The sequence below is a fragment of the Phascolarctos cinereus genome, unplaced genomic scaffold (assembly GCF_003287225.1).
Source record: "Phascolarctos cinereus isolate Bilbo 61053 unplaced genomic scaffold, phaCin_HiC Scaffold_3;HRSCAF=262, whole genome shotgun sequence".
NCBI lineage: Eukaryota > Metazoa > Chordata > Mammalia > Diprotodontia > Phascolarctidae > Phascolarctos > Phascolarctos cinereus.
The window spans coordinates 45,840,557-45,865,817 of record NW_027555736.1 but is presented as its reverse complement, the minus strand read 5'-3'; the positions used below and the strand labels follow the sequence as shown (position 1 = coordinate 45,865,817).

At 40.7% G+C, this 25,261-nt stretch overlaps 1 protein-coding gene across 3 annotated transcripts in view; it reads left to right on the top strand.

Annotated features, from left to right (window-relative positions):
* NPTN (neuroplastin) overlaps window positions 1–25,261 on the top strand; it is a 72,244-nt gene that overhangs the window by 24,181 nt on the left and 22,802 nt on the right. For 2 of the 3 annotated variants that reach the window (XM_020994490.2, XM_020994489.2), the window contains exons 2-4: window positions 12,216–12,563; window positions 17,732–17,903; window positions 20,237–20,331. In XM_020994490.2, the coding sequence (XP_020850149.1) occupies window positions 12,216–12,563; window positions 17,732–17,903; window positions 20,237–20,331 (615 nt within the window). The remainder of the gene's footprint in view (window positions 1–12,215; window positions 12,564–17,731; window positions 17,904–20,236; window positions 20,332–25,261) is intronic. The other variant, XM_078150796.1, reaches the window with a different exon arrangement.

Genomic DNA, 25,261 nt, shown 5'->3' with positions numbered 1-25,261 from the left:
TGGAGGAAGACCAGTGTTCAAATCCTGCCAAAGATTTGCTGTGTTACCCCAAACAAATATCTTAACTTCTTTGTTCCTTGGCTTCCTCATCTAACTACTGAGGGGGTTGGACTCTAAGCTTTAAGGTCTCTTCTAGCTCCAGATCTATCCTTCAGTCCTATAAGGTTGTTAAATGGCTGCCTTCGTATGTAGAGATAAGTAGGGTACAACGTGGGCAGACTAAACCAACTTATATAGGTTTTGGATTGATAGCTCTTTTCAGTCCAATGAAAAATTGTGTTTTTCTGTATGCTGGCCTTACTAAGGGGCATTCATTATGTATTTCATGATTTTTTTGGGGGGTAACCTTTTCTGTTTATATAGAACTCTCCAGAAGTCCCTTTCCTTCTATCATTGTTCTTAAGTCATTTTGTTCAAGGCAGGATTCTAGGCTTATTTGGTTCTTATTATGAACTTTAGGACATTCACAACTAATCATAGCTGCTTTTCACTTCAGGAGTTGAAGAAAAGTAAGTGAAGACATTGCTGTAGAGGGATGCCACAGGTGTTCCTAAGTTGGAGATGGGTGGTGGGTGACCTTAATTTGAAAGATCAGTCAGTCAACAAACATTTGTTAAACACCTACTATGTGCCAAGTACTAAGGTAAGTGCTGTGGATAAAAAGAAAGGCAAAAGATTGTCTCTGCTCTCAGGGAGCCCACAGCCTTAATGGGGGAGACAACAGGCAAACAGCTATGTACAAACAAGCGATATTCAGCAGCAATTGACTAATCAACAAACAATAAAATTAAAAGGGCTTGGGAAAGGCTTCCTGTAGAAAGTGGGTTTTAGCTACGAAAAGTTCAAATAAGAGGAAGACAGAACAGAGTTCTACATAATTGTGAAACCTTAATTAACCGGGATTCATAAGCAGAACTTTAAAATTTTCTGTTTCTCCTTTAGTAGTAAGAAGCAAATAACAAGAAAAACAAGCTGACCTCCAGGGGAAAAAAAATCCAGTTTCAGGGCATGTTTGGAATCAGTCTAGATTCAGATCACGTACAGCCCTATAAAACTAGAATAAATGTTTAGAGGTAACCTGATTCCCTACAAAAGCTTCAGTAATAGATTATTTTAATTATATTCACTAAGACAAGAAGATAGACTGATACGTTTTCTTTTTCTTTTTTTGTTTTGGCTAGGCAAGTGACTCGCCCAGGGTCACACAGTTAGTAAGTGTCAAGTGTCTGAGGTTGGATTTGGACTGAGGTCCTCCTCACTGCAGGGCCGGTGCTGTCTTCACTGCACCACGTAGCTGCCCATGGCTCATATATTTTCAAAAACATTTTCAACAAAGATTGAAACAAAGGGCTTAAGTCAACTGGAACAGTAGAAAGAACACTGAATTTGGAGTCAGTCATAAAGCCTGAGTTCTAATCCCAAATTTGGTACTTATTACTTTATGTAACCTTGGGAAAGTCCCTTAACTTCTCTTGGCCTCACTTTACTCATCTGTAAAAAGAAGGATGGACTAGATGACTGATGTTAGCTCAACCAACTCTCAATCCATGACCCCACCATCTAGTTCAACTGCACTATGCCATTCTGGCAAATTGAACTCTAATTGTGCGTATCTGATCAGATTTGTTTAGTTGCACACTGCTTAGACACTTTTAGTTCTAGTTTGTATTGATCTTTGGCTCTTTGTATAGCTTTTAATTTGACTAAGTGTTAGTTACACTCGTAGGTCAGTGGTTAACTTACCAAGTAAGTAAAGATTAAATGTTTGTCAGGTGAACTAGGAAGGATTATCTTTGAGGCAGACCTGGAATAATGTTCCTCAGAGTGCAGCCTGATAGACACTCTCGTGGTTCATAGAGGATTTATATGAGTCAGGAGAGACTTTTGGATTAATAGTGTTCTGAGGGGTGAGGAGGATGGCCTTCCTGGAAGTACCTATTTTGATGTAGTTGAGAGAGACAGACAGCAATCAGAAACTGTGAAGGAATGGTGACATCCCAGAAAGGAAGGCATGGAAAAATGGCTTAAGTATGAAGAGGTGGAAGAGATCACCAGAAATCTAGATGTTCAAGGCAATATTTGGAAAAAGGTTAGACATCTTTAGTTTAGAGAATGATATGGGATTATTTCTGACTGAGCATCCTATGACTTCAGAACATAATCTGGTCTTAAACACAGCCTCTGCCTTTAGCAATCATTAATATGTCATAGTGGGAAGCGTGCTGAAGGAGGAGTCCAAACACCTGTGTTTTAATCACACCCAGCATTGCTGCAATTAATTGGATGACTTTGGTCAACTCAGCCTTTCTGCTCCTCAGTTTCCTAACATGTAAAATGAGAATTAGAAGAAAGAGGCAATTTTTGAGTGAAAGAGGGAAATATCTATCTAACTAGCTAGCTAGCTGAATCTATGGTGACATAGGAAAGTAGAAAATAGTGTTGACTCCTCAATTCTACCATCTTTCCTCCTCCTGAGTCAAATCTTCATGAAAAGAGCATCGTTTCCTTTCTTCCCATATCACTTCCTCCTAAATCAGGTTAGTAGCAAGGTAGTACAGTAGACAGAATTCCAGGCCTGGAGTCAGGAAGAGCTGACTTCAAATCTGGCTTGAGATACTTCCTGGCTGTGTGACCTTGGGCAAGCCACTTAACCTCTATTTACTTCAGTTTCCTCAGCTTTAAAATGAGGATAATAACAGCATCTGCCTCTTAAGAGTTGTGAGCATCAATGAGATAATACTTGTAAAATTGCATATAGTACCTGGCCCATAGTAGGTGCTAAATAAATACTTATTCCATTCCCCTGAACAGGGGGGTTTTTATTTAGAATGGAAAGAGTAGGGGTTATGATAGGATAGCAGAAAGCCAAGTCATCGTAAATTAGGAAGATGCTCCTCATTTTCTGTTTGTGTTACAGAGACTATATGCTATGTAATGTGGTCTGGTAGAAAGCCACTGCTGGCTCTGACACTGGTCACTTGTTTGTCCATTTTATTAGAATGTCATTATTAGCCAAGCAAGTGCCTTTGAAGCTGAATTGTTAGAATTCCTTTGACAGTTTTTGGTTTGGTTTTTTTTTTACTATTTATGCTAGAAGTGGAACTATAGGTTCTACCCCCCATAATATAGCTAAAGAATCATAAATCAGTTTTATTTTAATGGAAATTATTTTTCAGTTATTTGAAAATCGTTCTTGATAGTTTAATGGCCTTTGACTCAGTTGAACAAAGTATTCAAAGCCTTCTTAATCTTCCTCAAAACAAGCTTTTAAGTGTTTAAGTTGTAGCTCAGAGAAGAATGCATAGTTTCTTTGCCATACCAATATGAGTAAAGAATTCCTCAATTCATAGTTTACTACCAAATTATACCATCAAAATTGGTTATCAGTCACATTGGTGTTTCTCAGGAGAAAAGAAAAGGCTAGAGAAGGGGAAGAAGGAGGATGTAAGGAAAAGCATACAATTTATTTATTTAGATAATTTATTTTTAGTTTTCACTTCCATAAGATTTTGAGTTTTAAATTTTCTCCCCCTTCCCACTTCTTCGCCCCCCCCCCATGGTGTACAGTCTGATATAGGCTCTACATATACATTCATGTTAAACATATTAAAAACGTACAATTTATAGTAAAGTTTGCTGAAATGTAGACACCAGCTTTACTGGGTCAGTTCATTCCCCCCCAAGAATCATTTGGTCTATTTAGAGCTGATCTGAGAGTCAGAGGAACTGGGTTTGCTTCCTGACTCTTCCATTACTGCTTTTGTGATTGTGGTCAAGTCACTTAACCTCTCTGGGCTTCAGTTTCTGTATGTAGAACATGAGGATTTGGTCAAATGACTGGCTTCTTCCATCTCTTAAGTCTTTGGTTCTGAGATATTGATCCTCTCTTCTCCAATGTGTTACTGCTGGATGGAAATAGTATCTGGCTTTAGAATGAGGCACCATTTTATCTCCCTTGAGAAGTGGTTTTGTTTTTTGAGAGGTAGTTTTTTTTCAGTTATATTTTCTGAAGATAGGGTATATAGGCACTGGGGATCTGGTGTGGCTTTTTCCTCAGCAAGATGGGCTTTTCCACTTGGAGACTTTAAGATAACTGTTAAAAAGGAGATTGGTCTATAGCTTTCATCACTGCTATTAATCCTCACTGTGAAAGTTCTGTATTGAGCATGAATTATATCCACACTGAGATGCAGGAGAGGGCAACTGTTTTGAAAACATTTGGAAACTCTGGGTCAGATTCTGTATCTCTTAAATCGATGACTAACATGTTTTCATTCCCATTACTGTAATTCCTCATATCCGAGGAAGCAGAGTACTGTTTATGGAATCCCAGAAAGAGCTGTCCAGAGAGAGGGAAGACAGTTTGAGAATTCTCATTAGGATGGTTGTCAGCCTAGTAAAGATATATGACTTTTCATGGTAAATTATTTTGAAAAACACGTTTATGTGGAAAGTATGTTGTCTCTATTTTATAGATGAGAAATAAGGAGAAAATAGAGTTGAAGTGAGTGTGTCTTACCACACCTTATGTGAGCTGAGGAAAATGAAATCTGAGCTTCAGTAGCAAATCCTGGGTCTCTAGTCATTTGCTGGTAAAGCATTACTATCAGTTCCAAAGCTTCTGTCTCTGAGTCCTGTCTAATTTTCTCTTTCCATTTGAGCAAACTGAATTTTATTCTGGAATCTTCTGATTTTGCTATCTAGGAAAGTATCTTCCTTTAAAAGTGGTTCAACATTTTTTTTCTTCAAACTATTTTTATTTTCAAACAGATTTGTTAACTGAGAATCTTGGGCTACTATTAGGTAAAATAATGCACCCATTTTAGTGTCACATGCCATGATGTACTAATACTAGATGCCCTTCTCTTCTGGACCATGGCTAATAGCCACTGTGACTAGTACCTGGTAGTAAAGGCACCGACACCAGTAGAAGGGCTCTCTGACTTCCTTCTTAGAGCTGGTTCTCTGACCCTGCTTTCCTTGAGACTCCATGTGGTCATTAAAGAATTGCAGCACCTTCCTCGAGAGTTATTTAGATCTTGATTCTAGAATCCTTGATGATGTTGGTCATAGAACGTGACACTTATTACTTAGATGTAACAAACCTGTAGCAATAATAGATTTTGTTTAGATAGCATAAAAAATTATTTTTTGAAAACGAATTTGATTTTAATTACTTTGTTGACAGCTCATGAAGAAGAATGCAACTAAGAACTTTTTGCAGAATATTTTATTCTTTTTGCCTATTTTTAAAAGGAAAAAGACATTTCCCAGAAGTAAAATCGGCTGAGATAGTCTTAAGATAAAAAGTACTTATCCAGGATTTCTGAAGAATAGTCTTCTTAACTAGAAAGATTTAGTTCTATGAGAGTATTTTAGAGGCAAGCTGGTGACACAGTGGACAGAGCACAGTGAATTTGTGGCCTTCCAGAAAGCTGCACCTATTTTGTCCCAGAAAATATCTTCAGGTCTCTGTGTAGCAAAGCCCGTCTTGCTGATAAAGAAGAGTCACACTTGATCCCCAATTCCTATGTAGCCTACCTTCTCAGAGTTAAGAAGATCCTAATTCAAATCCAGTCTTAGGCACTTACTTAGCTCTGTGACTCTGGGCAAGTCATTTAACCTTTGTTTGCATTAGTTTCCTCAATTCCAGAATGAGGATAACAGTAACACCTACTTAGCAGGGTTATTGTGAGGATCAAATGAGATGCTATTTGTAAAAAGTGCTTGGCACAGTACCTGGCACATAGTAGGTGATATATAAATGCTTATTCATTTCTTTTCTTTTGGTCTCTTGCATTCAGACAGAACCTCAGCAAAGCATTTGTGTATCTCAGATGAGGCATAAAAACCGAGTGTTTACTTCTCCTAAAACTTGTGTCTTATATGGATTACTATCTAAAGGAGGCTTTGAATTATTCACTGTAGCATTATTAAGCATCTATTATGTGCCAGGCACACAAAGACAAAAGTGAAACAGTCTCTGCCCACAAGAGATACTGTGTTCTACAGTGGAAGAAAATATATACGTACAGGTAGGCAAAATTATGAAATAATTGTATGTGCAATGTAGTGCACATACAAGAGAATTTTATGGCATTAAAAATAATACAAACATTTTCCTTATTTTACTCCTGCCCCACCCCTGCGTCTGAAGAGCCCAAGTGACTGCCTGCTTTGCCTAGAGCCAGCTCTGAATTCAGGTGTGCAATGTTGGGCCAGCATCTTTCTTACCTTGTGCTGATATATAAGTGTGGAAGGATGACCAAACTAGGCATCAGGAGATCTGAGTTCTCATCCAAATCCTGTCATTCACTTGGCAGCATATCCTTAGAAGAAGCATGTAGTTCTGTAGGCCCCAGTGAAGAGTTGGAGTAGATAATTTCTAGTTTTAATATTCTGTAACTCATTGAACATAGCAATTAGAGCTAGAATTATCTAATACAACTGCTTTATATACATCTGGCCAGAATATATTTGTTTTCAAGGAGCCATCATTTTAAGGGCTTAGATAGATATTTTTTAAATGATTTTTGAACTCACTACATTTTTTGATGTGTTGCTGTGTCTTTAAAGAAAAAAAGACTTCATCTCCTGGCCAGACCTGGTGATGAACTTTCCTGGATTTGGCTAGACTGGTCAAAGAAACTAAAGAAGATTTGCTGGTGCTTAGAGGGATCTTTATTTGTCTCTAGTTTTGAACTGACCCTTTTGGGTGAAAGCCCTGTAATTGGTCAACATATATTTTTAACTGAGCCTTTGGGATCAGGGAGCTAATTAACGTATAGGAAGTCTAGGGCTTTCAGTGATTGAAGAAAACCTTTCTGGGTAGAATTTACTTAAGCAGTTTACAAAACTAACCAACATATAAAAAAAGTTCTGACCTCTGTAATACTGCACATCCATAGTTCTACACCTTTGTAAAGAAGAAAGGAGAACATTTTTGATTCTTTCATTCTGCTCAGCCACAGAAATATTGATTAAACCGGGGCCCATTTCTATAGGACAAAGGGATATTTTTGTTTTTACCTTCCAAACAACAGTATATTCTACATCGGTGTTTCCCAGCTAGTCATACTGCAGAACTCTAAAATTATGAAGATTTACAGTTCCCTGAAACAAAGCTCCAACTTTTTAATACCAGTGTCCTACTGATGCACTTCCATGAGTCATGGTACATACACACACTAAATTCTTCAAAATAAACAGATTTATTTTATCACTAAAATAGATAGAGTAGGGTTTTATGGTAGATGATTTAACAACCGATTGATTTGATGTGGGGGTTATGGTGAGTGAAGAGTCCGAGACAGCTGAGGTTCTGAGCCTCAGTGCTCTAGGAGAAACTAGTAAGTTCAGTCGGAGCAGATGCGTGCATATCCAGAGAGGAAGGCATGAAAAAATACTGGGTTTAAAATTTGGGAAATGAATCTTAACTGCTGCACATCCTGCCAAAGGTTCTGTTCCCCTTTAGCTGCATTATAGTGAAACCTTTTTCCATCCTTTCCTGGGGCTCAACCTCCACATCAACAAATGGAATATTTCAGTATAGAACTACAACTTGCCTCTGAAATTGTTCTTTTACCAACAGCTAATGTGGTTGGACTTTACAGAATGTGTTTGGCGAAGGGGGTGTACACATGTATGCTAGATGGCATGGCCTTTGAACCAGACAGACCTGAGTTCAAATCCTGCCTTAGACATTTAGTTTAGCTGTCTAATCCTGTGTGAGTCATTTAACCTTTTTTCAGCCTCAGTTCCCTCTTCTGCAAAATGAGAATAATAATAGCTTACCTCACAGGATTGTTTTAAGGATCAGGCAATGCCTGCAAAGCAGTTTTCAAAACTTAAAGCACTGTATAAATGTGATGATGGTGATGGTGATGTTGCTGCAGCATGTGTGTGCCCAGGGTGGTTGGGGCTAATTGACAGATGTGAAATATTCAGGTGTCAGTAAGTCATCTGGTTCAACCTTTGACTGAGAGATTTGAGCCTTTGCCCTTTGGTCAATTATAGTCTAATTTCTTATAGTAGAGAGACAAGAAAGTTCAGACTGAAAGAATAAGATCTGCCAGCAGGAATAGAGATTGGGGCTTCATGAGGACAAGAGGGGAGTTGATTTTAAAGGCCTTGCTGGCTTTGGTTAAGAGTTACCTTTGCAAACCTCTCTGGGCCTGCCCTGGAGTTAAATGGGGGAAATTGAGGTGCTAGTATTCCTGTTTCAGAAGTCAACTGTGTGAACACTATTTTTTTTTTTGAATTGACTTCAGCTTGCTCTGTGTGTCCCTGTTGACTCGAATACTCTCACAGTCCAGACACCCAGCTTTTTCTAGCCAGAACTCATCCTTTCTCTAGCTACTATTCTCAGCTGTCTTTTCTCCACTCCCAGTCACACAATTGGATATTCTTATTTTCTCAACTTTTGTCACGTCCTTTTATCAGATTTTTCCTTTTACATTCCTCTCTGAACAACCAACTAGGATTCTGCAGTTTAATGATTATTAAATGCAGTAATGATAGAACTAATTTGTTGCAATCACATTTACTTGATATCTTGTTGCAGCCATTTATGTCTGGGAGGAAAGGGGGGACGGTGGAGACTATTTTGCAAAACAAAATCAACTTTTCTGAATTGAGGAAACTTTTACAGACTATGGCTGGGGCTCCTTACTCCTCCAAACTTTAGCTTTTGTAGAAGCACATGCCTTTGCAGGCATCTGACCTTAAGCTGTAACTTTTCATTCTGAAGTTGCTGGTGTGTCTGGAAGCAAAAGGGATGATTTAGACCCTAGGCTGTTTACCTCCTGCTTCTGAGAGCTGGTTCTTTTTATCTGCCAAATTGAAGCTAATTTTGGATAGGTAATGAGGTGTAGTTTATTGCTAATCTGTTCTTCCTATGCTAATTGTGTGAGTACTTTATAGAAAAGTTCATTCCACTAACTCCCTACTGCTAGGAAGAGAAAGAGGTTAGGTTGTACAGTTTTTTTTAATGAGTTTTCTAGTATCAAGGAATCTCCTGATTTATGGAGAGGTTCTGTAGCATTTTGAAAAAAATACAGGCTCGAGAGTGGGAAGACTTGGATCCTCGCTGTTTCTACCACTGATTGCTGTGACACAAGTGGTGGGCTTGGGCCACTTACCAAGATGGTAAGTTGTAGAAGGAACTTACCAGCTTGATGACCTTTTGTTCTCTTACAATGCTTATACTGTGTTATGGATCCTTAACTTCTGGGCCTTAGTTTCTTTATTTGTAAAATGGGCATACTACCTGTCTACCTAACAGGGCAGTTGTAGATCAGTGAAAATGTATCTGAAGAAACTTATTAAGACAGTATAGCTTTTGTATTGGTGAAAGTTTTTATATATATATACATATATATATTTTTTTAATATATATACATATATACATATATATATATATATATACACACACACACACACACATATATATATGTTTTTTTTTAACCATGGCTCCTGACAAGAATATCAGAATGAAAAAGTTTTTCTCCTTCCTTCTATTACATTCAGCTCCTCTAGTCAAAGGGTAAAGTGAAAAAGCCCTCCCTCAGTTTGAAGTCAGAGGATCTGGCTGCAAATCCTAGCTCTACCATTTACTGTTTATATGATCATGGCCAAGTAAGAACTTCTCTCTGTTTCTTAATCTGAAAAAAGGGTTGAATTAGATGACCTAAGATCCCTTCCAGCTCTAAAAGCTATGATTTAATGATCATCACAGTCTTGGAAGGATCAGAGTCAAGTAGAATACTTTGTATTTTGAACCAGCCTGTTCAGCAAAGAATAATGTAAGGTTCTTTTAATTTTTAACCAGTTGTCCTTCCTCTGAATTGTTTTAGGACTCTCTCAAGTTTTTCTGTTTTGCATGGATTCTTTGTTCATCTGTGTTTCCTTTGACTAAGGCTTATCATACTAGAGGTTAACATTCTGTCCTGGCTGTTGTAGGAAACTGTGACACTAATGACAATTCTGTTATAGGGAAATGAGCAAGTCTTCAAATAATCTTGCTAATAAATACTAAAATTTGCCAGCTCAAAGAGCTTTCCTGACCAATTCTCATTTACTTAAGTAGTGATTGCGTAAACCAACAAATTAAATAATCATCCTCCATACCTTTCTTGGAAAAAATCTTCTTTACTTAAGAGTTGTTTGCAAACCTGAAAGGAAAAAAAAAAAGGAAATGAATACAGTGTTGGCTTACAGTGAGATTCATGCTTCCTAGCTAACCCCTGTCTTTATTTAGTGATGCCTAATTACATTAATGCCCAGATGCCGTGCTGTCACCCACTGGCAAGACAGCTAAGAGGAGACATCAAGTTGAATGGTTTGCTCTGAGCTTCTTCTGGATCTTTGCGTGATAACCTGTGTGGCTCCTGAGGGTCTCTGACAGAAGGCGTTTCACAAAGACCCTACTAGGGCTGACCAGTAGAGATGATTTGGAACAATATAAATGAGTTTTGTGCTCATCGTACTTGACATTCATTGCCTTTGCCACACCTCAGAGCCACACAGGTCAAGAGTCTTGAGATCATTGTTCCCCCAACCTTCAAAGAATTTAAAATATTCTCCTGGTCAGAGAATGACAGAGCTGGGAGGGATCTTAGAAGTAATTTAGCCCATCATGCTCATTTCACAGAAGAAAACTGAGACCCAGAGAGCTCAGGTCTTGTCCAAGATCACATGGCTAATTAATAGCAGAAGTAGAAGATGCCTGGCTCCCAGGAACAGTACTCTTTTTACTATGCCAGAATGCTTTGTAGGTTCAATTTGGGGTCTGGTCTTTCCTCTAAAAAAAGTACTTAGACTTCTGTATGTAATAGAGGTTTTTCTCCCCCTCTAAAAGCATGTTACGTGAGGCAGAGTTTTTTTCTAAAAGCAAATACTGTTACACCTATAAGTATGAGAATTTCTTCCTGTAGCCTGGATTTTCTAGTTGGGTTAGCCCCATTCCCTTTGCTTCTGAGGTACAGAGGGAATGTTCCATTTAATGTGTACATCTCCTCTGGAACATGCCCAGTTTGTCTATCTACGTTCACTTGCAGAAGTGCTGCTCCAGTGTCCCCGGGGAAAATGTGCAGCCAGTGTTGAGTGGTCTCTGTCATCTTCCTGTGTGATGTTTGAATCGGCAGATGAAGAAGGTGTAAGAAGTCAGTAAGAGAGACTGGACCTGGCCTTACCTTTCCAAGGACCTAGCTCCATAAACTTTTTAAAAAGGCTTTGATTTTTCATCTGTTACATTTCTACTTCCTAACCCAGTATCACTTTGATCTGAAGCCCTAATCAAATCCTGGTGGGAGCAAGAGAAGGAAAAATATCCAACTGCTGGGGGTGGGGGAATGAGGAAGGCCTTGATTCTTCAACAGTGGCCAGCACAACTGAGCCCTGGCTTTCACCTACAGGTTCTAGTTTGTTTTGGGGAATTGGAGCTGGTCTTACTAGAGCTGGTCAAGTATTAGGGTTTATTTCTTTGATTTTTTTTAAAGTCAGTTAGTAAATAAATGTTTATTAAGCACCTGCTATGTGCTAGGCACTGTGCTAATAATTAGACTTTGGGCCATGTGTTCAAAGGAAGGGAGTCCAACCTGAATTCAGGACAAAGACTTGTGTCTGATGGACATCTGACATTTGTCAATGGCTTCCTTAGATACCATCTCCGGACTTCCAGGAGAGTGTAGAATGGGCCAAAAGGAAGCTTTCTCTGGGCCATTTTACACGCACTGCTGCAGTTTCATAAAGGCGCTGCCACATACCCAGGGCTATCAGCTCTCCCAAAGAGAGATTCTGGCTTGGCATTTAACCCTGATGCTGATTTCCAGTTGCTCTTTCATCACTTCCCCAGTTTGGGAAAGGTAATGGTTTGTGCTGTGAGGATGCTTCCCAGCCTTCAGGCTCTCCCATTCCTGCCCACTGGGCCCATCGCTATCGAGGCTGCTTAGTGGGCTTGCTTCTGCCTGGCGGTTGTTGTCCAGGGCTATCCCAGCTTCTAATCAGCCTGCCTTTGCTTCCTAAGCTGGCCAGGGTGGTTCTTCTAAAAGCTTGTATGAATTGCTGTTACTGTCTCTATTTTTTAAATAAATCCTTTTCTGTTCTTTGCAACTCATTTGCTTTTTTTCTTTTCTTTTAAAAAGTTACTATTAACACCTGTTGATTTTTTTTTTCTGACTGGCCTGTCACTGCATTCCTGCTGCCCCTCCCTCTAGCTGGGTTTGTCAAGTCGCCCATGTCAGAAACTAAACTCACGGGGGACGCCTTTGAGCTGTACTGTGACGTGGTTGGGAGCCCCACTCCAGAGATCCAGTGGTGGTACGCAGAAGTCAACCAGCCAGAGTCTTTCAGACAGCTGTGGGACGGTGCTCGGAAGCGCCGTGTCACCGTAAACACCGCCTACGGGTCAAACGGCGTGAGTGTGCTGAGAATAACCGGCCTCACCTTGGAGGACTCTGGGACTTACGAGTGCAGGGCCAGCAACGACCCAAGGAGGAATGACTTGAGGCAAAATCCCTCCCTAACATGGATCCGAGCCCAGGCTACCATAAGCGTCCTTCAGAGTGAGTCCAGCACCCTACAGTAGTAGCACTGTAGTCCTTAGAGGTGGCCCAGTGACCCTTCTCCCCTTCCACCTCCTTCCTAGTATGACTACCACCCTGTCTTTGTTCTTTCAAACCCACAACCCCGTCAGTTGTAGCATATTAAAACATTTGTGGCAGTTTTTCTTTTTGCCCTTCCTTTTCCCCCTTTTGTGCTCTTCCCCCCCATTTTCCTCAATTCATTCCCTCTGTGTGTCTCTCTCCTCTCTAGGAACAAAGGACTTGGGAAAAATCTATGGAAATGTCTCAAATCTCCTGTCATGTGGGGTGGAAGGAGGGAGGAGGGATGTGGGAGGTTTAAAACAAAGTTTATACTCCACAAAGCCATACTTCTCAGACCAGCCTAGTGTTGAAATTGTTTCTTCCCCCTCCCTTCAATTTTATAGTAGGTTTGCTGCGTTCTCCTCTAGTGCCTTTTTCTATTTTCATTTTTCTCCCCTAATCTAACCACTTTTGATTTTTTCTGATCATCTGTCTGGAGCTCTCAGAGTGGCTGCCTTCACCTGTGTGGTTTTTGAGTTCCTGTGTGTCTGCTCCTCCCTTTTTGTGGTTTGCTGTAATCGTGTACCGTGTGACAGGGCGTTGGCAGTGGCCCCCAGTGGTGTAGTGTAGTGCGATGGTGTATTTTGGTTGTCCCAAGTCACCTGCAAGTGTGAATTCTCCCATAGTCCCAGCTCCTTTTCTTTTTTTGAAAACAGTGGCATGTGTGTCTCTGATAGCTTTCCACCCCAGCAGCAAACTTCTCACTTGCTCTGTTCATTGGATTCTCTGTTCTTGTCAGTCAAGGAACAGTCAGGGATTTGTACTGTCTGTCCTGTTACCAGGAGCCAGGTGACTCTAGATGACAAAGTACTTCTTTGGATTTTGTCTCCCTGTGACAACTCAGCTTTGATGCCTTTCCAGGACTTGTTACTGGAAGGTAGCAGCCCGAAGTTGCTATGGAGTTCTACATAAGAGGAACTTCCTAAACTACCCTCTTCTTCTCTGGCCAGTAGAGCTAAGCAAGGCAAGTGGCTCAGGACTTTCCCCAGTGGCCATAGAAGCAGGTAGAGGGAGAGCACTGGGCAAAAGAGTTTTTGTTTCTATTTTACTATTTAGAAAGTGACTTGCTAATTGGTACAGTTGGGAGAGGGGTGGGAGGAGGGGAGGGAGGGAGGGAGAAACAACTGGAAGGCCAGCAGGCTCTGTTAGCAATAGTCCCATTTCACTAGTTTTGCAGTTGAGATCCATGTTTTCTCTAATTAAGTGGTGTTCTGGGAATTTTTCTCCAGGCTCATCTCTAGCTTTAGCTGACTGATCTCCTCGATTTTGAAATTACTTGCTGTGCATCCACAATTTGCACATTGAATAGTAAAAACTAAAACACTTCCTGGGACTTTGGTATTAACAAATGAGGGAATGGAACACAGATCTCACATTCTATTTCCTTGTGATGCTCTTAAATCACAGTCATTCTGGAAAGTGGGGATTGGAAGCTATTCTGTATAAAAACTTGGCCAGAAGTGGAAAGAAGGTACTTGGAAGAGGGAGATAAGAGCCACTGCAGCTGGTCCTATTAAGTCAGAGAATTTGCCTCTGGAAAATGGAAAAAGAAAACAATATAGACACGTGTGGGGAAAATTAACCAAATGACATGGATTTTTAAAAAAGCATTCTTTCCTCTGCATGTGCCCCCTCTTTCCTATCCCTCTCCCCACCCCTGTTCCTTTGTCTTCTCCTTAGATGCAGCATTTATAGGTACTTAAAGAATATCTATCTGACTAGTCTGTAAGGCTAATGGTGCCTCTAGGCTGGTGGTCTGTATCTGGTGTTTACCAGAACCAAAGTGCCTTGCCTTTGCAGCTTTTTCAGTGTGCCTGGACTCAGAGACTTAAAAACCAGAGCCTTGGATGCTGAACGAGGGTGTAGGCAGTGTGTGACTTCTTAGGAAGTATCTCGAGTCAGTGAGTATTGGCTGGGAGGGTGAGGGGGTTCCAAACACTGTTGCAGTTGATAGGCTCGCTTCTTCAGATTCCTTGGAAATCAGTTTCTTAATTCACCAGCCTCTAGAGACCAGTAATCTCAACCCTGCCCAGCTAGAGCTACTCTTCTCCTCCCTTGCCCACCTCTCCTGTTACTGATAGCCAGGCTGTGGCTGCCTTTAATGTCCTATACCAGCATACTTTGGCTCCTCAAAGCTCTGCTTAGCTCTGTTGGATTGCTTTATATTTCTGACTCTCCAGGAAGTTTTATCTGCTGGCTGTGGGGAAAGGTTGAGCTTCATCTTGACCCATTAGGGGTCTACCAACATTATCTTCCAAAGTCCTGGAATTATGGATAACAGTAGAAAGATGTACAATTTGGATGGAATTAATCTTGACCCACCAAAGCCCCAAACTGACAAAAGCAGATATCAGCCAACAACCCATGGTGCCCAAGGAAGGGATTTCAGATCAGGAATTTGCTACCTGCTACTTTAATTGGCATCAGTGTCAAATAAAGGCATATGATGGCTTCTGACTTCGGGCATTTCTAGGTTTCCTGGGTCATGGCATGGACCAAGCTGTAGTCTGGTCTCCTGGTTCGGTCATAGCTGCTGAGTCTAAGACCATGAAACTTGAAGAAAATCCTGAACCCTCCTAAAAGAGAAAGAATAGAATGCAGATTTCCATCAGACTTGAACTAGGCCAGACATAAGCAATAATCCACCACTAGAAATGCAGTACATATCTGTTGATAATGATACCGAGATAGAGATACACATTGCCAATGTGGTAGTAGGTGATCTGTCCAGGGCTGGTTTCTATGTGTATTTTCTTGTCATGGTAGGTGATGGCTCTCACCTCTGCTGAGTTTTACATGAACAGTACAGAATCACACCTCACAAACCAACTCAAATTCTACCCCATTTACTTCCAACTGAGTCTGTCCTGGCATTTTTAGCATTTACTTAAAGGAAAAAAAATGTGTTTTTCTTTGTTGTACCAGTATTGTCCAAGAAGTATAGGCAGAAGATGATAGCTTTCATTTCTTCCTGATAGTCCTAAGAAGCAGTAGTCAGTTGCATAGCCATTAATGGAAATGGTTATCTGCCATCTGGCCTCCCTAGACTTAAAAATAAGAAAACTCTTGCTGGGCTTGTCCTTGTAGCCCCCTTCCTCATGTCATTGGGGGAGGGTTTGGAGCTGTGCAGAGCAATGAAATTGAACAATAAAATAAAGTAAAACCTCAAAGAGTGTTTGAATTTTAATGTTAAACTTTATTGCTAGTTTTGGTTTTTCTTTTGTGAAGTAACAGTTTAATATTTTTTTTCTCTCTGTTTGGTCTTGATTTCCTCTTGGAAGTGTGATTCCTTTCTAATGCTTTCTGCTGCCAATGTGTGTGCCTTCCATTGCAGGGTTCACAACAGATTCTGCTCATCTTCCTGAGATGCAGGGATTTGGCTTCAGTCCAGAAAATATTGAAGACTATGAAACATCATTGTACCAATGATTGTGTTAACATGCATCTGCTTCTCTGTCATAGTGGCTGCTATGCCTCCATTATTTGTACATAAAGACCCTGCCTGTTTGATGTTAACTGGGAGAATGATCAATGCTGACCTGATGATAAACTGAAGATAACTTTCCTTTTTCTGGACTGGGAAACCCATAGGTCAATTTGTTTGTGGAGTAATTTTAAGTGTTTAATGTTATCTCTCACCATTATCTTTCAACTTGAGTTGAATTTGAAAATTTTACAATAGAAAAAAAGTACTTGGACAATAAGCTTTTGAAATATTTCCCTTTTCTCCAGAAAAAAACAAACAGAAGTTTCGTTCTAAATAGAGGAGAAAGTTTCTTGTCCCTGAAATGAGGCACAGTAATGCATAAAAGGGAATATTGGAGTTGTAGATTAGACTTAGCTAGACAGAACAAGGTGATGCGGAAGAATCTTATCTTCACACAAGCGACATATCTCTGGGTGTGAGGGGTGTGGAGTGGGGGAAGGGATTGGCAGGTAATGAAAGAGCAGATTTTTCCATCTAATAGTTGTTGACCAACAGTAAGAGGGTGCTAAAGTCTGAGTAAAAATTTAAAAAAAATAATTGCTATTTGCTTTCAACATACTTTCTAGTTGAGACTTCCAAGAATGATTGGGTATGATTTTAAAATCTCTTACATGTTTAGTCACATGTATTTTAGATCAACTAGAAAAGGGCAGCTTCATATTTGAACCCACAGTGCCTGAAATAGGATGTGCCCAGCTCCATTGGGTTTGTAGTGTGGTGGTGATGGTGAGGAGGAATTAACATGTCCAAATAAAAGAGCCTTTTACTTTGCTATTAACTCTCTGTCTGACCTTGGACAAGTCATTTCCCATTTTTAAAATGATGGCTCTGAACTCCAGGATCTCTAAGGTTCCTTTTAGCTCATGATGTCCTGTGATGCTGCTAAAACACTTCATACTCTACAGGTGGCCTCAGTTGTCTCAAGTGGAATTTCAAGTTTCATTTCTGAAAGATTCTGTTTTTTGGGAAAAAAGATGAGAACAGTTCTTGAGAACTTTGCTAGAGGAAAATTAAGGAAACAAGGCAGACTTCCATTAGGAAGCATGTGTTTGGACCTAAGTAATATTTATGCTTGGTTTTTGCTTTGTCAGAAATGGTTATATTTAGGGGGAAAGTCCATATATGTATTGCCTTTGTTGATCTTAAAACTGCTACAGGCCTTAGGCACCCCATAGAAGGGGCTATTGCAAATATAAAACATTTTGCCACAATTGACAAAAGCTACCAGGCAGAGCCTGCCTGGTCTTTGTGAATAACTGCTGAAGCCTCAGGCATTTGGTTGGGCACCATGTCACTAGGACATTGCATTCCAAGAATAAGTGGGATGTGACAAGTATCCATGCAAGTAATGGGTCCTGTTCTTTCACATGTAGGCTGACTGGTCCTTAGGCTGTTGTCTGCACTAGTGGTCATCTGCTTATATACATTGTTTTTTCTTTCTTGACTTTCTCCAAAGTGGTGAAGTGAATTTCCTCATGTGGTCCTGTCTGCTCCCCACCCTCTTCTCCTTGCCCCTCTCTCCTGCCCCTTCTGACTCCCAGGCCAGTGCTTCCAGAAGGGAAGGTTTAAGGCCTCCTGTCATTGTGCCCTCTCATTACAGAGCCCAGGATAGTCACCAGTGAAGAAGTCATCATTCGAGACAGCCCTGCCACTTCCTTCACGCTGCAGTGTAACCTCACCTCCAGCTCCCACAGCCTCCAGTACAGCTACTGGACCAAGAATGGGGTGGAATTAACAGCCACCCGAAAGAACGTCAGCTACATGGAATACAAGTGAGAAGGGCCAGAGTTTGGGAGAGGGGAAGGGGCGTAGGTGAGCTTGCTGTCTTCCAGTGACTTGTGGAGAATGTGGGAGATGAGGTTGGAGTTATTTTGGGTTTGTTAGGGCAAGTTTTCCTTTAGGTTCTGTTTGCTTACTTGTTTTCATTCCTGGAGGAAGTGTTTAAAATGGACTGTACAACTAAGCCTGGACAACTAAGTGTCTGATAGTCCGGGAGGCCAGAAAAGGACTGGAAAAAACCTTTTCAGGGAGCAAGCGTGTTTGTAAGAGTTAAGAATGTGCATTATTATTCCCATTATCTATCTGAGGAAATCGTGGCCCTGAGAAGCTCAGTAAATTAATTGCCCAACATTCCATAGTGTGTGAATGAGCCAAGAAACCAGATCTTCTGACTTCTTCCATTGTAGGACTCACACTTTTTCTCACTACTGACTTGCTGTATGACCTTCAGCAGGTTTCTTAACCTCTTTGGGCCTCAGTTTTCTCTAAAATGGTAAGTCTAACACCAGTTCACCTTTCACAGAGATGAGAGACAATCAATCAGCATACGTTGCTTGTACTTGATGGTGTTTTCAGGCTGCCTGGCCCTCTCAGGGTGGTTGTACTTGGTTACCCACAAAACCCCTTCTTTGAGATTTATTGGAGATGACCTCATATCTGTGAATCTGGCAGTTAGCCAGTCTGTGTAGTTGAGAAGGGCACCCTCGGGAAGCTCAATGACTTGTCAGGGTCACTTTGGTCTGCACTTAGAGGCAGCACTGATATGTGGGTCCTATAAAGCTCCAGGCTACCCCACTACTGTACTAACAGCCAGCATGAGCATGGGTTTCAAACAGAGGAGTGGTTTTTCTTTCTCAGAGAATAACCAACACTTTGGGGCTTTCCAAAGGGAAGTCACACTCGAATAAGTCTTCTCAGAGGAAATAGGACCACAGCTCTTCCCCAAATCATGAGTATTTGGGGCTAGTAAGAACTGTATTTATGCTATGCCCTCTTTGTGAGGCCAAGTTATTTTCAGATCGACTAGTTAATGAAAAGATTACTAGTGACCAAATAAGGAAGACTTATGGGGAGCATCATCTCTTTGGTTTTTCCTCTGAGAAGGGTTTTGTTGTCCTTTGTTTACATGGATATTGTGTTCCTGTTGCATCCTGAGCAGAACATGTATTCTACGTTTTATTTAATGAAGGGAATGTGCTGCGTTTAGCTAATATACATTCTCATCTTTTCTTCCTTGTGACTAACATAAACATGTGAAACAGTTCTTTGGGAATAGGTCAGTGTGTGGTTGAGGTTAAGGGGTTTACTCTGTATGAACCGAGCCTGGTTCATTTGGGAAGCTGATCCTGTGACCTTAGCCTCATTAACACTTTTCTAAGAACTGAGCCAATCAGACAGTCTTGAGCCAAGGCTTTTTAACCTTTTTTTGTGTGTGTCATAGACCAGCATGCCATGTCCAAAGCCTGTGGTTTCCTTCCCAGAATGTTCTTCAATGCACAAAATAAATAGAATTACAAAGGAAACCAGTTAGTTATTTAAAGCATTTTCAAAAGCTCACAGATTCTAGGTTAATGGTCTAGGTTGGTGGTCTAGACCTTTCCAAAAGTTGTCTTCTTTGGAAAAGTTCCTGTCTTTGGGCCTTCTCCAAAGTTCCTCTTGCTTACCAAGAAGTATCTAACCAAGATAAGGGGCCCAGTGCCAAGCGTAGGTCCAGATTTGGCCCAATGGTTGAATAGTACTTGGTTGAGTACCTCTGTGGGAGGCTTTTTCTGTGGACCTGCTCTCTTTTCCCTCTGAATTCGTATATAACTACCTAAGTGGAGTTCCTGGCACCTTGTTAGCATGAAAGCACCAGGTACCATTTCTTTTGCTTATTAACGAATAACGTTAGCCTGATGAGCAGAATAGGAATGGCAAACTGCCTCTCTCTGATGGCTGTGGAGGGGGCTTCAGAATGGTGAGAAGTGAAGATGTTTTCTGCGTGGTGGCTTCATTGCCAGTTCCCACCACGTGGCTGGGTAAGAGAGTCCAAATGAGGGGATTGAGGGAGCCCAGAGACTTTGATCAGAGTTGTCGTACTGATTCATGAAGACTGAGGATTTTTGGATGAGTGTGTCCAAGAGAAAAGGGTTTTAGTCTCATCTTTCCCCCTATATGTCATGAATCATGACCTCTTTATGTCTCTAGAACACACGTGGACTTTATCTTTAAGAAGCAAGAAGCATGAAGATGTGAGCTGCTTTGAAAGAATTCTGCCTCTCCACTTCTCCTCCATATTGTACAGTGCTGCTTTGTCTCCTCACCCGATTTCTGTTTTTATCTGCAGGGTCAACAAAGCCCGATCAGAGGATTCAGGTGAATACCACTGTGTGTTTCAGTTTTTCAATGCCCCGAAGGCAAATGCCACCATTGAAGTAAAAGGTATGACAGGGCAGGGTTTGGGGCATAAGCACTTAGGTCCTACTGTCTTGGTCTGGTTTTCTGTTTTCTTGGAATTAATCTCTCTTTTTTTTCCCCCTAATTTTACAAGGGATTTTGTTGCATATTGTGTTCAAGTAGGTGATCATTTTATCAGTGAATCATGTACAGGTGGGAAAATTGTACCTTTCTAACCAGAACCAGGTGTAGATTCTTAGCCACAGGTTGATAGATGTATGGGATTGTTACTCCTTAAGAAAGACATTTCTGACAGGAAGGAGGTTTGGAAAAGAAGTTAGAAATGGAATTTAGAGCTGGAAGGGATTTAAAAATCATCTGATCTCTTCATTTTGTGGATGAGGAAACTGAGGCTCAGAGAGATTTGACTTGCTTAAGGTCACAGAAATCAGTAGCACAGTAAGAAGAACTCAAGACTTTCTGACACACTTTGGTACTCTTTCCATTGGAAACAGTGCTTGAGATCATACTTCGTTATTATTAAAAGAAGGATATGTGGAGAATGAGTGCTGGTACTACCCTCACGAATGCGACTGCAGACCATCTTAAGATTTGGTATAGAAATTCTAGGGAGTGTTTTGAGGGATATGGAGTTTAGCTGACTTGTCCATGCTCTCATGACTAATGTCAGAGTTGGTCTTCCCGAATCTAAGTCTGATTCACTCTATGCCATGTATTCTAACCTCTACAATAATAATTCCTCACAACAACCCTGTGAAGTTGGTTGCATGAGTATTAATCCCCATTTTACAGAAGAGAAGTTGTTGCTTGTAGATGAGAAGTTGTTAGACAAAAATCACCCAGCTGGTTAGAAAGTATCAGAGCCAAGATTTCAGCCTAAGTGTGACCACAACAAATCAGCACTCTTCTCCTCTTCTATGTAGTTTAATATATATCATGCCAGCTCCTTTTGTAGTAGCAAAAATTGGAAACTAAGGGAGTATCCATTCACTGGGGAATGTTGTAGCATTTTGGTGTGCTATAAGGAATGGAAGACAAACACAGTTTCAGAGAATCCAGGGAAGATTTGTCTCAGCTGATGCAGAGGGAGTCAGTAGAACAGGAGGCCAGTTTAGTACAGTGACAGCAACACTGTAAAAGACCCAAGAAGGAGCCCTGAGTGCTGTAGTGATCAGCCATGGTTCTAGAGGACTGATGACCAGTGGTCATCACTGTTGACAGAGAGGGAGGGAGGGGATGGCTTCAGAGTGTGGAGGGAGGCCTATGTTTTTGGCCTTGGCTAATTTGCTTATTGGTTTTGATTCACTGTGCATATTGGTTACAGAGATTTTTTTTCCTTTTTTTGTTAGGGAGAAGGGAGAGGAGGTGGCTTTTTGCTAATTAAAAAAAGGTTTTTTTAAAGGGGAAAAATAACCCCTTTCCTACCCCCCAAACCCACAGACACATTATGCTGCCCCTTTAAGATAAGGCTTCTTCAGTAATTCATCTTTGTATCTTCAATAGCACCTATAACAGGAACTCAAGTATTTGTTGAATTAATAAATAGCAGTGTTGAAAGAATTCTTGGTCAGATGTGGATTAGCTCAGATGACCTCTGGATTCCCTTCCAATTCAGATTTTATGAAAAGAAAAACAAAAACTAGAGTAGAAGGTAAGGCACTTGAGGATGAGAACTGTTTTTCATTTTGTTTTTGTAGCCTGTGTGCCTTGCACATACTAGACATTTAATAAATTCTTGGATTAAGTTAAGAGGAGAAATGCTGAAGAAAGTGGCATGGCTAAGTGGCTAATGTGAGCAATCATGGACTTGTTCACTGTATCCTTTAGCACTTCCCTGTTTTTCTTAAAGGATTTTTATTTTTTAAGGCAGTTGGGATTAAGTGACTTGCCCAGGGTAACACACTAGTAAGTGTTTGGACTGAGGCCAGATTTGAACTCAGGTCCTCCTGACTCCAAGGCCAGTGCTCTATCCACTGCACCACCTAGCTGCCTTGTAGTATATTTTTTAAGTTAAATTTTTGTTATCTTTTAACATTGCCTAAATTTTCCTCTGTATACAGAGAGCCATATAACATAATTTTTTTTGAGAAAAGAGGGGAAAGAGAAAAACCAGCAAAACCAATCATTGTTTAAAAAACAAAAAACCTGACATTATGGATCCCTGACCTCTGTCTTCTCACATTTCATAATTTCCCGTAAACCAAAAATTTTTTTATAAGAAAAAAGGGGAGGAAATAGAAAACATCAACAAAACCAATAAATGTATTTTTAAAAACTTGATAATATGGACCCTGACTTCTGCAAAGGAGTTGGGGGAGGTGTCTTCTCATAGCTCTCCGTTGTGGCCAGTTTTGCACCATTCGTTTTTGACCGTCTCGCAGCAGTTTCCATCTATGTTGTTGCAGTTCTTGTGTCTGTTGTTTTTTCTGGTTCTGCTTATTTCTTGTTGCAGTGTTTCTTCACAGAATCTGTTAGGAGGAGCCTCAGAATCCACTTATTCTGACCTATACGTGAAGAGGAATCTAAGCGAGTCAAGAAACGTTTGTTCAGTGTTAACTGTATGCCAGTCACTGTACTGCTGTTGAGCATACAAAGAAAGGCAGATACACAGCCCTTCTCAAGGAGGTCTCATTCTAATAGAGGAGACAGTCTGCAGATAACTGGGGAAGGGGGAGAGGCCTACTTCAGATGGTTGTATTTGAATGTTCAAGGAAGCCAGGGAGGCTTAGGAGGTGGGGAGGAGAAGGAAGAATATTAATTATGGTGGTCAGCCCTTGCAAAGGCACAGAGAAGCACATCTGAGGAATAGCAAATAGGCTATAGTACCTATATCATGAAGACTGGAAAGGTACGAAGGTTGTGAAGGGCTTTAAAATACCAGACAGAGGATTTTATATTTGATTCTTGAAATAATAGGGAACTGTTGTAGTTTACTGAATAGAGGTTGACACAGTCAGACTTGCATTTTAGGAAGGTCACTTTGGCAGTGGAGCGGAAGATGTGAGTCAGGAGACAAGTTAGAAAGCTAATACGGTAGTCTTGGTGAGAGATACTAGAATGGTCTGTGTGAATGAAGTGGCACATGTACGAGAGCCTTTGTAAAGGCAGAAAAGACAAGTTTTGGAAACAGATTGGCTATGTGGGATGAATGAGAATGAGCAATTAAATGTGCTGCTGAGGTTGTGACCCTGCATGTCGTGGTGGTGCCTTCAACAGGATATTTGGGAAGTGTTTGAAGGGAAAAGCTACTAAGTTCTGTTTTGGATCTGTTCAGTTTGAGATGCCTATGGAGAATTTATTCGAGGTGTCCAAAAAAGGCAGTTGGGTAGAGTGGGTTAAAGCTCAGGAGAGAGAAATAGGTATGGGAATAAATCTGCTCTGAGGTGATAATTGAGCCATTGGTTGCAGATGAGAGTAAATGAGAGAAGATGGCACAGGATGAAGCCTTAGGGTTTATCCGTGGTTCCTGGGTGTGACATGGATAAAGAATTAGTAAAGGAGACTCAAAGGAGTGGTAAGAAACAGATCGAAGAGAACCAGGAGAGACCAGTGTCATGGAAACTTAAGATGAAGCGAGTATCCAGGAGTTGAGGTAATTGGTATTAGACACCCTCTGCCCTCTAGAAGCTTACAGTCTAAATGGGGAGACACAAAAAAGGAAGCAGGAAAGACCCAGGACAAAGGAGAAAAAAGGTATACCAGGAGATACCCAACACTGGGGCATCTTGTTCTATGGAGCTGAAACCAGGCAGCAGCAAATGCACAATGGAGGACAATTGAGAAAAGTCCGTTAGATTTGACAATGAAGAGATTACTGATGACTTTGGAGAAAACGGTTTCAATTGACGTATGATATCAGAAGCCAGATTCTAGAGGGTTTAGAAGTGAGTGAGAGGCTAGGGAGTAGAGGTACCTAGTGCCTTCTCAGGGATTTTAACTGAATAAGGGAAGAGAGATATAGTAGAGTTAGCATGGATGATAGGATAGTTTTTAGTTTTGTTTTTTGATTGGGAGTGAAATGGGATCTGTTTGTAGAAATAAAGAAAGGTACTGTAGATGGAGAGTGAAGATTAATGAGGGAGTGGAGATGATAATGGGGCAGTCTGCTAAAGAAGATGGGTTGGAATGGGAACAAGGGATGACTGTAGAGGGGTTTGCTTTGGCAAAGGGGAGATTCACTTCTTCATGTGAGGTGAATAAAGGGGGTCTTAGTAGAGGAAGACATGAGTGATGTGAGATGAGGAGGAGGGGAGAAGTGGGGAGCTCTTGGTCAAAGGTCTGTTTTATCAGTGAAGTATGAGGTGAAGTCCTCACTTGACAATGTGAGGGGGAGGGATGGGAAGGTCTGGAAGAGCCATGAGGATGAAATGGGAGAGTGAGAGGATTGCCTTGCTGCAGTGAGGGCCCATTTAAAATTATGTAACAAACGTAGTGGACTCAATAAGCATGGTTTTGTGATTTTTCTCTGGCCCTATTCAGTGGCACATGAATAACCTTTAAAATCCCTCAAAAGTAGTCATTGATCCTCTGCTTGGAGACCTCCAGTGAAGGGTAATGCAAACACCTTCTAAGGAAGCCTATTCTGCTTCTGGCCAGCTCTAGTTTTTAGGAGGCTTTTCCTTCTTTGAGCCTAAATATGCCTCTGCAGTTTGTGGGGTTTTTTCCCCTTAAAAAAACTGAAAGTTTGTGGGGGTTTTGCTTTTTGTTTTTTTACATTGACCAATTCCTAGTATACTCTTACCCATCCATGTAAAAAAATAAAAATAAAAGCTAAGCATACAAAGTGACAAACAAATGTGCCAATGTCTGCTCCATTCCATATGCATGGCACCCATCTATAATTTATACCTATTACTCTTAATTTTGTGTTTTGGAGCTAGACCAAGAAGTCTAAAAATCCCTCTTCCATGAAATTAACCTTCAAATATTTAAAGATAGCTATCATAGCCCCCTT